Here is a 14358-nt window from a genome sequence, read left to right as displayed (position 1 = left end):
AAGAGGATTAAATTTGAGCAGTTATTAATGTATGGTCAGAAAGTGCCACATAGGATCAATTGCTTGGGGCAGTAAGACAAAGTGTCTTAAAAGATCACAAAAATCCTGGGGAAAAAGCAGTGCATCGGACTGCAATAGTGTGCCATGACAAAATACTTTTTTTGTATAAATACCTGCAAACATGAATGACTATAGTGACCATACATCCTGGATTTAAATAAAATATCCCGATGTCTTGACAATTCTCTCAAAATAGTTTAAATGTTAAGTTTTTTTAGCTTTCCCTTGTTTAGACTCACTTAAAACTCTTGGTGCACAGGCTATAGCCCGGCCACGGGGAGGTGCACCTAAACGCGTACAGTGTTAACAGGGTAAATGTTTGAGAACTTATCAAGTAAACTGTGAAAGACTTTATACTGCATACACTTCCAAGAAGAAATTACTATCATTTTTATTTTTGTAATGCTTACTGCATTTAAATGTCAAATCTGGATATAACAGTTTACAATTAGGGTGTGAAAGATTTCAGTGTTTATTTTGGCTTGATAAAAACAACCAGACTAATCAACATTTCAATCCAATACACCAAGTTGTCAAGCAAGCCAATCCTTTGAAGCGTAGCTAAGTAGGCAACAAGGCATGAAAGTATCTGATAAACAAGTCTAATGCATAGCAGTGAAGTGATGCAGGATGCACAGTGATTAAAAGTAATATAGGCAGAATTTTATCATATCAGAAATTATAATTTAGCCTTAACATGTAAACTGCTGTCATGGAGAAAATAAAAAGCAGCACTGCCTTATGGTTATAACATTAAACAGAAATACTGGACTATTGTCAATGATATTCTTTAATATATTCACAGGATTTTGAGCTAATTCTTTGCTTTCTAAATGGATACGTTTCTTTTACACCAATTCAAATTATATCAGATATTTGCTGTGAAAGATTTTAAGTGTTTGCAATCCTTCCAATCTGTGTCAGAGAAAAAGACTACCACCAATGTAACATAGAAATTGCTGCAAAGAACTCCAAAAAAAGTATCAAATATTTTTGCTGGTGTTTTCATGCCCAGAAAACTACTGCCACTCTATGACTGCCATTTACCACATTCAGTACTCCAGGTGTTGTTTTTATTATAATTGCATTTTTCCTCAGAAAATGAATTTAGGGGTATGTATGTAACAAAGTCAGATTATTTTGCATGTGCTTAATCACAAAGTGAAACTAAAACTTTGCCCTTAAATAATGGTTTAATGTGTCTTTTTGTGTTGCTGTAGTGGATGGATGGATCACACTCTTCCAGATTGATTCTAAAATGTAAAAACAAACAAATAATGGTGGATGTCAATATATACTATATATAAGTTACTTTGGAAATGTCTGCATAAATTATAGGGTGTAAAAAGGTTGGCTGCATTAACACCACAAACACAAACCCGTGTTCTGCAGCATCTACAAAAAGGAACCCCATCTTCCAACACTGGCAGTCATATCCAAAATACATCCATGCGGTACATTTAGTATGTTTTGCGGGTTGGAAAAATGTACTTATGAATGTTAGCAGAAATTGTGTTGTTTATGTTACACTCAGAAACGCTACAGTATATAGTGAATTTGTCAATAGGGCTGTGCCGGTAAACAGTATACCGCCAAAAATAATTGATCATCAATATTCGCCAAATACCGTTTTTTTTTTTTAATCTGATACATAATAACCTGGACATGTTTGAATTCATTCAAAACAAATGAAACATTGGAATAGATGTCTGCCAGGTTGTTCACAGCTGTAGCATTATCACATTTCTATAAGAGCTGTCTTTGAGCGGACCTGTTTGAAGACACCAGTGGCGTTGCAGTAACTCTGGCGCCCTCTGCGGGGAGCAGAAGCGGCTCAAACTCCAGCCCCATTCGCACTCAAATGCCGGCAAATTGCCGGTAACGTCCGCCCGCTTTTCTCCGTTGCCCCCATTCACACGGGGTTTGAACGCGGGAACATTGCAGCAAGGCCCCATTCGCACAGAAAACACACTGCGGGCAACAGCGCTGCGGCCCTGGGGACGAGCCGTACAGAGCCCGTGGATCCGAGAGCAGAGGGCCGGCACTGTGGACTGTCTGTACAAGTGCGAGCATCTCCCCTTTAACGATATGGCAGAAGCAGTAAAAGCAGTAAAATACTCCGAGATGGATATTTAGGGACATCACACTACTGTGTTATTGTATATAATTATATAGGCAAAACAATCACCATTCGGCAGCGCAGCGCTGATTGTAATATTCACACATATAGCAGCCTATTGTGCGTGTAGACGCGGATGCGTCACTATTCACACTGTCATACATTAGGAACATGAATCGCTTTGCTGTCAGATCTGCGCACATCCTGCACAGCGCGACCGCACCCTGTATTATTTGGTTGCATCAGAATCAAATGTGTTAGACTACATGTAGTAACTTTATTGCCCTATTATTGTTATTATTTCTTTATTGGCAGACGCACTTATCCAGGGCGACTTACAAATAAGAGCAATACAAAGTGCAAAACTACAGGACACTTCAAAGCATAATGCAATTTACAAATTCAAATTTACACGCGTGTAGGAATCCAGTAAACAATACACTGTAGTCATGTGTATTTGTTATTGTACGCGTTATGCTGCCAATTCTTATATGCACTAATCATGTAAAATGTAATATCCTGTGTTGTATTAATACAAAGGAGCCGAGCTCACTGTATTATTGCAATATGCTCGGAGTCCTGAGAAAACACGGAGTGAATGAGGAAAACGAGCCCAGTGACAGCAGCGCAGTGACGGACACACTGTGTCACAGCACCTGAAACGAACCCAGTGCGAGGGGTAACACTGTATAAATATTATATTTTGTGTGACTTATTGGTATATAATGTGAGACAATAGTTAGCATTACATACGCCAACCTGCTGGTTCATCAATAACACTCACCATTGCTGCGACTGTATTATTTCCAACACCCCGGTGCGCCTCTCGTCACGGACACAAGCTCTCGTTCAAAGGCGGCTGAAGCTCGTGCTGTGCTGCAAAAACGCGCCTGTACTCTGATTGGTTACAGTGACGCACTGCGTCCACACGCGACGACTCGACGCTGAATTTGCCGGCAGTCATTTCCCAGCTCCATTCTCACAGACACGTCGCCTGCAAATTGCTGGATTAGACTAGGACCCTGCCGGCAGTAACCCATGCACACAGACCTGGCCGGCAGTAACCCATGCACACAGACATTGAGGGGCAGTAACCCATGCACACAGACCTGGCCAGCAGTAACCCATGCACACAGACCTGGCCGGCAGTAACCCATGCACACAGACATTGAGGGGCAGTAACCCATGCACACAGACCTGGCCAGCAGTAACCCATGCACACAGACATTGAGGGGCAGTAACCCATGCACACAGACCTGGCCGGCAGTAACCCATGCACACAGACATTGAGGGGCAGTAACCCATGCACACAGACATTGAGGGGCAGTAACCCATGCACACAGACATTGAGGGGCAGTAACCCATGCACACAGACATTGAGGGGCAGTAACCCATGCACACAGACCTGGCCAGCAGTAACCCATGCACACAGACCTCGCCAGCAGTAACCCATGCACACAGACCTCACCGGCAGTAACCCGTGCACACAGACCTGGCTGACAGTAACCCATGCACACAGACCTGGCCGGCAGTAACCCATGCACACAGACATTGAGGGGCAGTAACCCATGCACACAGACATTGAGGGGCAGTAACCCATGCACACAGACATTGAGGGGCAGTAACCCATGCACACAGACCTCGCCGGCAGTTACCCATGCACACAGACATTGAGGGGCAGTAACCCATGCACACAGACCTGGCCGGCAGTAACCCATGCACACAGACATTGAGGGGCAGTAACCCATGCACACAGACATTGAGGGGCAGTAATCCGTGCACACAGATCTTGAGGGGCAGTAATCCGTGCACACAGACATTGAGGGGCAGTAATCCGTGCACACAGACATTGAGGGGCAGTAACCCATGCACACAGACATTGAGGGGCAGTAACCCATGCACACAGACATTGAGGGGCAGTAACCCATGCACACAGACATTGAGGGGCAGTAACCCATGCACACAGACATTGAGGGGCAGTAACCCATGCACACAGACCTCGCCGGCAGTAACCCATGCACACAGACCTCGCCGGCAGTAACCCATGCACACAGACATTGAGGGGCAGTAACCCATGCACACAGACCTGGCCGGCAGTAACCCATGCACACAGACATTGAGGGGCAGTAACCCATGCACACAGACATTGAGGGGCAGTAACCCATGCACACAGACATTGAGGGGCAGTAACCCATGCACACAGACATTGAGGGGCAGTAACCCATGCACACAGACCTCGCCGGCAGTTACCCATGCACACAGACCTCGCCGGCAGTAACCCATGCACACAGACATTGAGGGGCAGTAACCCATGCACACAGACATTGAGGGGCAGTAACCCATGCACACAGACATTGAGGGGCAGTAACCCATGCACACAGATCTTGAGGGGCAGTAATCCGTGCACACAGACCTGGCTGGCAGTAACCCATGCACACAGACCTTGAGGGGGCAGTAACCCATGCACACAGACCTTGAGGGGCAGTAACCCATGCACACAGACATTGAGGGGCAGTAACCCATGCACACAGACATTGAGGGGCAGTAACCCATGCACACAGATCTTGAGGGGCAGTAATCCGTGCACACAGACCTGGCTGGCAGTAACCCATGCACACAGACCTTGAGGGGGCAGTAACCCATGCACACAGACCTTGAGGGGCAGTAACCCATGCACACAGACCTTGAGGGGGAATAACCAATGCACACAGACCTCGCCGGCAACACTATGCTTGTCTCAGTGTGAGGGGTGTCATCTCTATCTCGCAGGAGCACAAGACGCTGTCAGTCATTCTTCAGGTCCAGTGTAGGTTTACACCCCCCAACTGCAAGTCAAATTTCTGAAAACGTTGGCTACTTCTTATTATTCAACATAATGAAAAATATATTAAACTTATAAGGGTAAAGCTTTTCCTGTCAAATAAACTAATTTAGATGTGTGATTGCAGTAGGTCCATGGGCAAGTGCTGCGAGAATAAAGTGTCCTGCTGTTTGACTACTCACATCCCATTGAACAGGAAAATACATTTGATTCACAGCAGCCTGGTTTTACACACAGCTCTGGGACTCCGGCATGGCATAACACGACAAGCCAGTGGAACCGAGGCATTACAAAAAAATTGCAACAGAGTAATTTACATATCAATCTTTTGAATATTTTAATCTACAAATGTATTTATTTTAAAGTCGGAATTTTAACACTAGAACCACTGAGATTGGTGTTGAACCTGCATAATGTGCGGCTCCTTTATAAAACAGCTATGTAAAAACAAAGAGTTGGATAAAAAGTAATACTTTTACATATGAACATCACACAACTAATTATATATACATATAGCATCATATGCAACGTGAAAGCGCTTTGAAATGGCTGTCTGTCCATGGCATTAGCGGTGTACATCAATGTAGAAAACGTGCTTTTCAAACACTACAGTGCATTTACAACAGGGCTGTTTGTGTTGCATTTAGCAACCTGGCAGTTCCTTTATTGGTGTGGGCGAGGGGCATCCCAGTCCTGTACATACTGACTTGTAGTGCCAACAGCAGTCTAATAAATGCGAAAGCCAGCCAGTCCTACACCTTATACAAAATAATTAGCATTCATGCTCAAACAGGTGACTGATAAAGGCATGTATCCAGAGGGTTTACAACATGATCAAGATTGAATTCCAAGGAAAGCTAGAAACTTGCAGAGGAGAGCTACACCAGCTGCGATTCTTCAATTGCATATATTTTGTGACATAGCTAATAAAATAAATAATGGTAATAATATATAAATATATGTGTAGAAATTCATGTGTTTCAGCAATCAACACGATTATAATTCTTTCACAATGACTGATTGTATTACAAAGCTCAGATTGTTGGCTTTATTGTTTTCAGTATAACCTACCACATATAAACTGCGGGTTGAAGAAGAAAGTATTTAGAACCGATTAAATTTGAGGAATTTACAGATGTATGTTTATAGGTATTTAATTCAAATATTTAGTATAAGAATGGATATGCGGGAGAAATTCACATATGTGGAGCTATATACATTTAATTTGCAAAAGCTGCAAAAATGCAGCTAAATAATAGGTGTTTTTTTTTGTCTTTTTAAAATAACAGCAAGTTAAAATGAAGAAAGATTACATTATTCATTTGCTTCTGTCTCCCACTGATGAAGAACATTTCACACTCAGAGTTGCGGGCTCTATCAGTATTATGATTTTATGGGCTCCAACTCTTTGATAATGTGATCGGACTATTGCTAATAATACTATTAGGCTACCATGTAATTAAGAACTGTTTTTGAAACTAATGCAGCTCCTAATGCAGATCATTAGTGAAACATTGCAGCTCCTATGCAATCATCAAGTCAATATTGGGATTTCTGGCAGGAACTCCATACACAACATAACCGAAAGCACACGTTTGTAAAAAAGTAATTTACATATCGTTCTTTTAAATACTTATTTGAAGTTGGGATTTTAAGTCTGTATTATTTTAAAACACTTTAAATAAAAATGCAATGGAGTCATTTGCACATCGTTCTTTTATAATGTAAATATTTATTTTATTCTGTTTATGTGTATTTGTTATTACTTGTATTTTGTATTTCTGTAGTTCTAGAGTTTGACTGAACAATAAAACATAATTGGAAAGTGAATTTGAAGAGTCTTCCTACTTCTAAGAGTATGCATAATTATTCCTAGTGACCCCGTTTAGCACAAATTGTTCTGATTATATAGGTATACCTGTATATATACACTGATTTATTCTCAACATGTTGTATTTTACATTGCTCTACATTACATGTACATGCACTACATCCACAATTGCGCCCGACTCCATGCACACACAGCCAGGAGAGCTGACATACTCTGCTGTCTTGCCGAAATATAAGGGTGGCTATACTGTATGAAAAATCTCAGAATCTCAGAAGAATCACTTTTCTGTAAGTTTTTATTGTTTTTATTTGAGTGATCACTGCAAATCGAGGATGTTTTCTCTTTCAAATGTTTGATTGTTTACTTGCACATTTACTTACAGCTCACTGTGCATTAATCTCCTATTTGAAAGGATTTACTGTTTTTCCCACAACCGTGGACACCCCAGCACTTCATACTGACTATGGAAACTATTATTTCTATCAAAGAGTAAGAATGTGTAGTAAGAAACAATACCACTTGGTTGATAATGCCCCAAGTTAACACAAGAAAAAAAACCCGCTGAATTTGTCATTTTTGCAGCTTTCCAGTAAGTTATGACGCAACAGATCTTGAAACCCTAAAGTAACATACATGCTGTCTTTTGACATTCACCATTATTTGATACATTTTACATTTTTACATTTTAAAAGTTGCTTAAATAATAAAATCAATCTGGAAGAGTGATATATAACTTATTTATACACTACAGCAAAGCATAAAAATGCATAACCGTGCCAGTTTTGCTTTAAGGCTGGCACTGGCTCACGATGGGGCATGCAAGGGGAGTTATTTATGTCACCATAAAGAGTACACCTAGAAAAGAGCAGTTCGTTTTCCAAGGAAATTAGATACCGGGCCTCTCTCTTCTCACAGGCTCTCAATGTAGCTTGTATAACTCGGACTTGGCATCTCATGCTGGTCAACCCCCAAGCAGCCCTCTGTTTGCCTGGCATGCATAATTGTTCAATTGAACTCAATCTTCTTCAGGGCGTAAAATACCTGACCTAAACATTTTTTTGGTTTCCCTAGTCGTTCCCCTAAGAGAATGGAGATGTTCACTATATTTGGTTGTTATGAGACCAGCAAAACCTCACTAAACATGTTATCAAGTTTGATCTCAGCTCTCACACAGTTTTGTTTTTTTCTAACCATATCTCTGAACATTGGACTGCTTTCTTTTAGCAGGTATTGGATAGGCAATGGTTTCAATAATTCCCCATTTGACGTTAAATTGCAGGTACTGGGCAGGGGTAACACACAGGGCAGTGGTTACAACAAATAGGACCTCCCAATCCCAACTGCAGTATTTCTGCACAACCAGCTCTTTGTTCAACTGATTAGTAATTAATTACATTCCATTATGAAGGAATTATGTTGTAACAAAGCTTTGGCTGCATTCTAATCATCTCTACTGCAGGCACTAAAAACAATGAGTGTTACTTCTATTGAGGTGTAACTGAATGATAAGGTACCTTCATATGTGGATACTGTATCATAATTTTCTAAAGGCATTTTAGGACTGAACTTTTTCAAAGGTATTCCCTTATGTCACCTCTTACTCATAGAAGGCGGTTGAAAAGTGGTCGGGAACCCTGTCATTGACTTCAAAAGCATTCCATACCTGTTATACCACAATGTCTCAAATCAATACTTTCAACAGACTATAAAAAGATAATGGCTGAAATATTATAGTTATGATCAAAAAAAGGAGAAAAAGAAAACAGTTCATTGTCCTCAGGATTCAAGTCCTGTATTGTATTTTTAAGGTGACCACAGCACTAAAGTGAGGCAAAGGAAGTGTTGAATTCTTACACAAACACATACATTATATAAATATACTGCCTGCCTTGGATATCTTTTGCATACAGAAAAATAGTATGAAAAAAAGGAAATTAAAATATGTGTAGGATACCACATAGGACTGATACCCCTGATACAGCTTATACCCCTTGGCCATACTAATTATGCAAATATTGCTTTAAAAGTTGTTCTATTCCTCAGTTAATTATACTGATATTTCACACTCTATGCAAACTGTGCACCCTGAGATGACAACTGTCCCAAGAAGAAATGTAAATCAAGAGGCTATGCAGGTCAAAGGAGAAGGACAACCTACTGTATTTCAGTTCATCACTATCTACCATGAATGGTACAGCACACTGTCTCAATGGACTAGACATAGAGAAGGTATAGAATTTCAAAAACAATATCAATAGCACGTTTTCAAAACAGTTCCTAACATGTTAGTATAGATTTTGACCATCATACAAAAATAATTTGCCAACTGCTAGCAATAACATACACACCCAGATAATAATGCTTCCAGGGCAAAACCTGACAGGTTGAATAATTAAATTACGGTGAAAAATGCTCCCCCCAGACAAATACAGAGCAAAGTGATCAAAACACCCTCCACAACAAGCAAAGATCGAGAACTAAAATAAATTGACAAAGTCATGCATGTGCTTCGTGTTGTGTTAGGAAAAGGGAAATTATGTTTATTGGGCTTGGTTTTCTTTTGTTTTTTTCAATATCTGAGTCAGAGCATATCAGCAGAAAAGGCGTGCAAAGTTTAAGACTGAAGACCTTGAAAATGTTGTAAACATCCACCATATGTGCTATAATATCTCATAATGTGAGCACCTGCAAAAATGTCAGTTGTATATTGTTCATTCCCTAGACATTTCATAGAAACAAAAGAAGAATAAATATCTAAAACACAGGATTTCATCACCAGAAAAAGGTGTACTATGTGTGTGGAGATGTGTAGAAATATGTGTAGCCTTTCTTAATCGGTGTGTGCGCATATATATATATATATATATATATATATATATATATAGATATTTACAGTGAGCGAAAAAAGTATTTGATCCCCTGTTGATTTTGTACGTTTGCCCACTGACAAAGAAATGATCAGTCTATAATTTTAATGGTAGGTGTATTTTAACAGTGAGAGACAGAATAACAACAAAAAAATCCAGAAAAACACATTTCAAAAAAGTTATACATTGATTTGCATGTTAATGAGGGAAATAAGTATTTGACCCCTTCGACTTAGTACTTGGTGGCAAAACCCTTGTTGGCAATCACAGAGGTCAGACGTTTCTTGTAGTTGGCCACCAGGTTTGCACACATCTCAGGAGGGATTTTGTCCCACTCCTCTTTGCAGATCCTCTCCAAGTCATTAAGGTTTCGAGGCTGACGTTTGGCAACTCGAACCTTCAGCTCCCTCCACAGATTTTCTATGGGATTAAGGTCTGGAGACTGGCTAGGCCACTCCAGGACCTTAATGTGCTTCTTCTTGAGCCACTCCTTTGTTGCCTTGGCTGTGTGTTTTGGGTCATTGTCATGCTGGAATACCCATCCACGACCCATTTTCAATGCCCTGGCTGAGGGAAGGAGGTTCTCACCCAAGATTTGACGGTACATGACCCCGTCCATCGTCCCTTTGATGCGGTGCAGTTGTCCTGTCCCCTTAGCAGAAAAACACCCCCAAAGCATAATGTTTCCACCTCCATGTTTGACGGTGGGGATGGTGTTCTTGGGGTCATTCCTCCTCCTCCAAACACGGCGAGTTGAGTTGATGCCAAAGAGCTTGATTTTGGTCTCATCTGACCACAACACTTTCACCCAGTTCTCCTCTGAATCATTCAGATGTTCATTGGCAAACTTCAGACGGGCCTGTACATGTGCTTTCTTGAGCAGGGGGACCTTGCGGGCGCTGCAGGATTTCAGTCCTTCACGGCGTAGTGTGTTACCAGTTGTTTTCTTGGTGACTATGGTCCCAGCTGCCTTGAGATCATTAACAAGATCCTCCCGTGTAGTTCTGGGCTGATTCCTCACCATTCTCATGATCATTGAAACTCCACGAGGTGAGATCTTGCATGGAGCCCCAGACCGAGGGAGACTGACAGTTATTTTGTGTTTCTTCCATTTGCGAATAATCGCACCAACTGTTGTCACCTTCTCACCAAGCTGCTTGGCGATGGTCTTGTAGCCCATTCCAGCCTTGTGTAGGTCTACAATCTTGTCCCTGACATCCTTGGACCGCTCTTTGGTCTTGGCCATGGTGGAGAGTTTCGAATCTGATTGATTGATTGCTTCTGTGGACAGGTGTCTTTTATACAGGTAACGAGCTGAGATTAGGAGCACTCCCTTTAAGAGAGTGCTCCTAATCTCAGCTCGTTACCTGAATAAAAGACACCTGGGAGCCAGAAATCTTGCTGATTGATAGGGGATCAAATACTTATTTCCCTCATTAACATGCAAATCAATTTATAACTTTTTTGAAATGCGTTTTTCTGGATTTTTTTGTTGTTACTCTGTCTCTCACTGTTAAAATACACCTACCATTAAAATTATAGACTGATAATTTCTTTGTCAGTGGGCAAACGTACAAAATCAGCAGGGGATCAAATACTTTTTTTCCTCACTGTATATACACGCTGTCAATCCATTAAATGTAATTAATCCTACCTCTCATTCTATTACAAATACAAATATATATCAAAAACTGCTTCGTCCTCTTTTCTAGCAGGCAGGCATTTCAAATGCACAGAATTACCAAAATAAAGGCTGAAGGAGGTCCAATGCTATTGGTTATAATGTGTCCATTGACAAAATATTGGGTAATTAGCTTCAGTTCACAGTATAAATAGAGAAACATAGCAGACTGTTAGAGATACCTTAGCCTAAACAGGGGTGTTTATATTAGTTGGGTCAAATCTGACAAGAAAGTGTATCCAGGCTGTATTTTTCCAGCTGTCAACCATCCCATGCTAATCACAGAAAAATATGCAGCCTGATTGGTTTGTCCCACTGGCCAAAGTCCAGGATGTTGTCTTTCCACTACTTTTGATTTGAACTTGTTTGTATCAATGGTGAGTAAACAGAAAACAAGCCCTTAGAGTGAGGGCTTTCTCAGGAAGAACAATCCAGCTAAAAAGGATATAAAACCACCAACGTTTTAAACAAAATACAATCCTGATATTGTGTTTAAAGTCTATATGACAGAAAATGCAATTTGGTCCTGTGTATATAGTAGTAGTAGATAATGTGGATAATAATACATTTCTTCAGGTGTAATGGTCATTCTTTGGAACTGCTATTTATACATTTTCAACCTGAAGTCATTTAATTCAGTACAATAAAGTCCATATTTCTGCAGCCTAAGGAGGTTGCCAACAATTGTGCCATTTTCCACCTGGTTTAAGATATTTTTTGAGATCTTTAATTAATGATGTGATCTTAACATTATAATAATGTTGAGAATAATATACTTCTTTATTACATTTGTTATTAGTAATGAGCTATACAAATTGATAACCACTTTTTACTACAAATGACAATACAAACTTCAATACACTATACTAAATATTATACTTTACTGGATTATATTTATTAGTGTTATTTTAAATTTGTGTTGGAGTTTATGTGGCACCGATACTGATTTGCTCATATTTAGTTCCATTAATTTCTTTAGAATTTAAAAAATAATATTGGGGGAAATTGTAATTATGCTATGTATAATACTATATGATATTGACTGTTTCTGGTTGTCTGTTTGTGTCTTAGCTATATAGAACAATATAGCAATGGCTGCAATATGACAGTGAAATGTATTATGCTAATGTATGGGTCTATGTCATTAACAGTTCAAAATCACATAAATGTAACTAGATTTTCAAATACCTTAGTAACTAATGACAGCTTTCTCCTCATATGCATTGCAGGACCTATTTCAGTCATTCACAAGCCACAACAAAATGGGTTTCCTAAAGCATTTTGATTTCTTTGAGCATGTGCACTTTAAATCAGTTGTCATTGACAGATAAATGTATTATTGCATATGCAGTGCTTTTCCCCCATTGAATGTGCATAACCTGAACAAACAAATTCAAACAGATTCTTCAAAATGCAGATGAAAAGGTTTAATTAAGTTTTGAGACCCATTTTCTCCCATTTTGATAAAAAAGGAGAAACCACCACAAGAATTAGGAAGGTACTGAACTAATTCTAACCCTATGAAGTTACAAATTGTTTCTAAAATGGGTTTCTTTATATTATTCTCTGATATCCCTGAAAATATTAGATGTCGGTTCCTTCCGTTCTGCCCAGATCTACTATAACGCCACTATAGCATCTGAATCCAGAGACTTCAGTGACAAAAGTACTGTATCTTTTAGCAGAGATATTGACTTACCCGACTGGTGTGTACTTTGCAGAACCTCCTCATTAATATCCTGAAGTCTGTGATTCACTCCATTGGTGCACAAAACCCCATTGTCCCTTTTGGAAGCAGTTCCATTGACTTGACCAACGCACTCCCTCTTAACCGAATTTGAGCGAGTCGGTATAGGCACAAAGGTGGGGTCCAGGTCCATGATCAACTGGTTCAGCTGTTCAATGGACTGATCGATATCCATGCTGAGCGATCCAGATAAATCCTCTTCTTTGCTTGTGGTATCCAAACCATTGGGTTCCCTCAGCACACTACCAGCTCTCTGGACAGCATCTCTGCTGCTGCTCCCTCTAGTGGGGGTCTCTGGAACTGGCTTATTCTGAGGGTTGCTTTGCTTCTTCTCTTGAGAGTACCTCACCTCGTTTTCCGCTGGCAGGTATGTGTACTGTTGGGCAGCCACCATTTGCTGCTGCTGTACCCATGTCTGTGTGGAGTAGGCACTCTGCCCAAAAGCTTGAGGTTTGGAGGTGGTAGCTTGCGAGACAGAGGGATTTCTCTGTGACAGGAAGCCTTGCTTGGCCTCATTGAAGACCCGTTCATAGTCTTCAACACTGATTCCCAAGTCGGGGACGACAGCCATGGGGTGTTCCTCCCCTGTATTGCTGCCGAAACCATCCGACAGCAACGAATTCTGGCTGCTCTTGTGGTAGCCAAAGTGGCCCAGCTGGTTGGAGTGCTGTCCCTCCGAGGAAGACAGCGTGCCGATGCTGTCCACACTGTGAAGGTCATGGGTGGGTATCTCGTCGTCCAGGATGTCCGTCTCCCTATCCTTGACTTTCACCTCCCCGTTGATGTGGACCTGGGCTGGAATGATGTGCTGTACCCCTACCAAGGGCTTCCTCTCCGTCATCTCCTTGCAAGGCTCTGGGTTCTCAAGCCCGAAGCCGCTGAGCAGGCGTTTGAGCTCGGCTTTCTCCTGCTTGCTCGGCCCACGTTTAGTCCCGGACGTGCAGTTTGTCCACACCGAAGCTGTGGAGTGCCCGGAGTCGCTGCTGATGGACAAAGTGTGGTCGCTATGATCGGGGCTGCTGGTCACAGACACATCATGCACCCCGCCTGACAGTACAGCTTCTGAAGAGCTCTTCTTTCTTACTTTGGCATACAAGCTCCCATCAACTGGCCCCTGAGAGTGTGGCACTGAAAAGAAAAAGAATGCAACACTTCAAATACTCATCCTTTACAAATAACAGTCTGGGGCCTCATACCAGCCATGTTACTCATACAATGATGTTGTATGAGGG

At 41.1% G+C, this 14358-nt stretch overlaps 1 protein-coding gene across 2 annotated transcripts in view; it reads right to left on the bottom strand.

The window, feature by feature from the left end:
* tns3 (tensin 3) overlaps positions 1–14358 on the bottom strand; it is an 84311-nt gene that overhangs the window by 44550 nt on the left and 25403 nt on the right. For both annotated transcript variants that reach the window (XM_066722956.1, XM_066722965.1), the window contains exon 13: positions 13079–14254. In XM_066722956.1, coding sequence (XP_066579053.1) covers positions 13079–14254 — 1176 coding nt within the window. The remainder of the gene's footprint in view (positions 1–13078; positions 14255–14358) is intronic.

The sequence above is a fragment of the Amia ocellicauda genome, chromosome 2, assembly GCF_036373705.1.
Source record: "Amia ocellicauda isolate fAmiCal2 chromosome 2, fAmiCal2.hap1, whole genome shotgun sequence".
Lineage (NCBI taxonomy): Eukaryota > Metazoa > Chordata > Actinopteri > Amiiformes > Amiidae > Amia > Amia ocellicauda.
The sequence above is the reverse complement of the archived record's forward strand: the minus strand, read 5'-3'. Positions and strand labels throughout refer to the sequence as shown.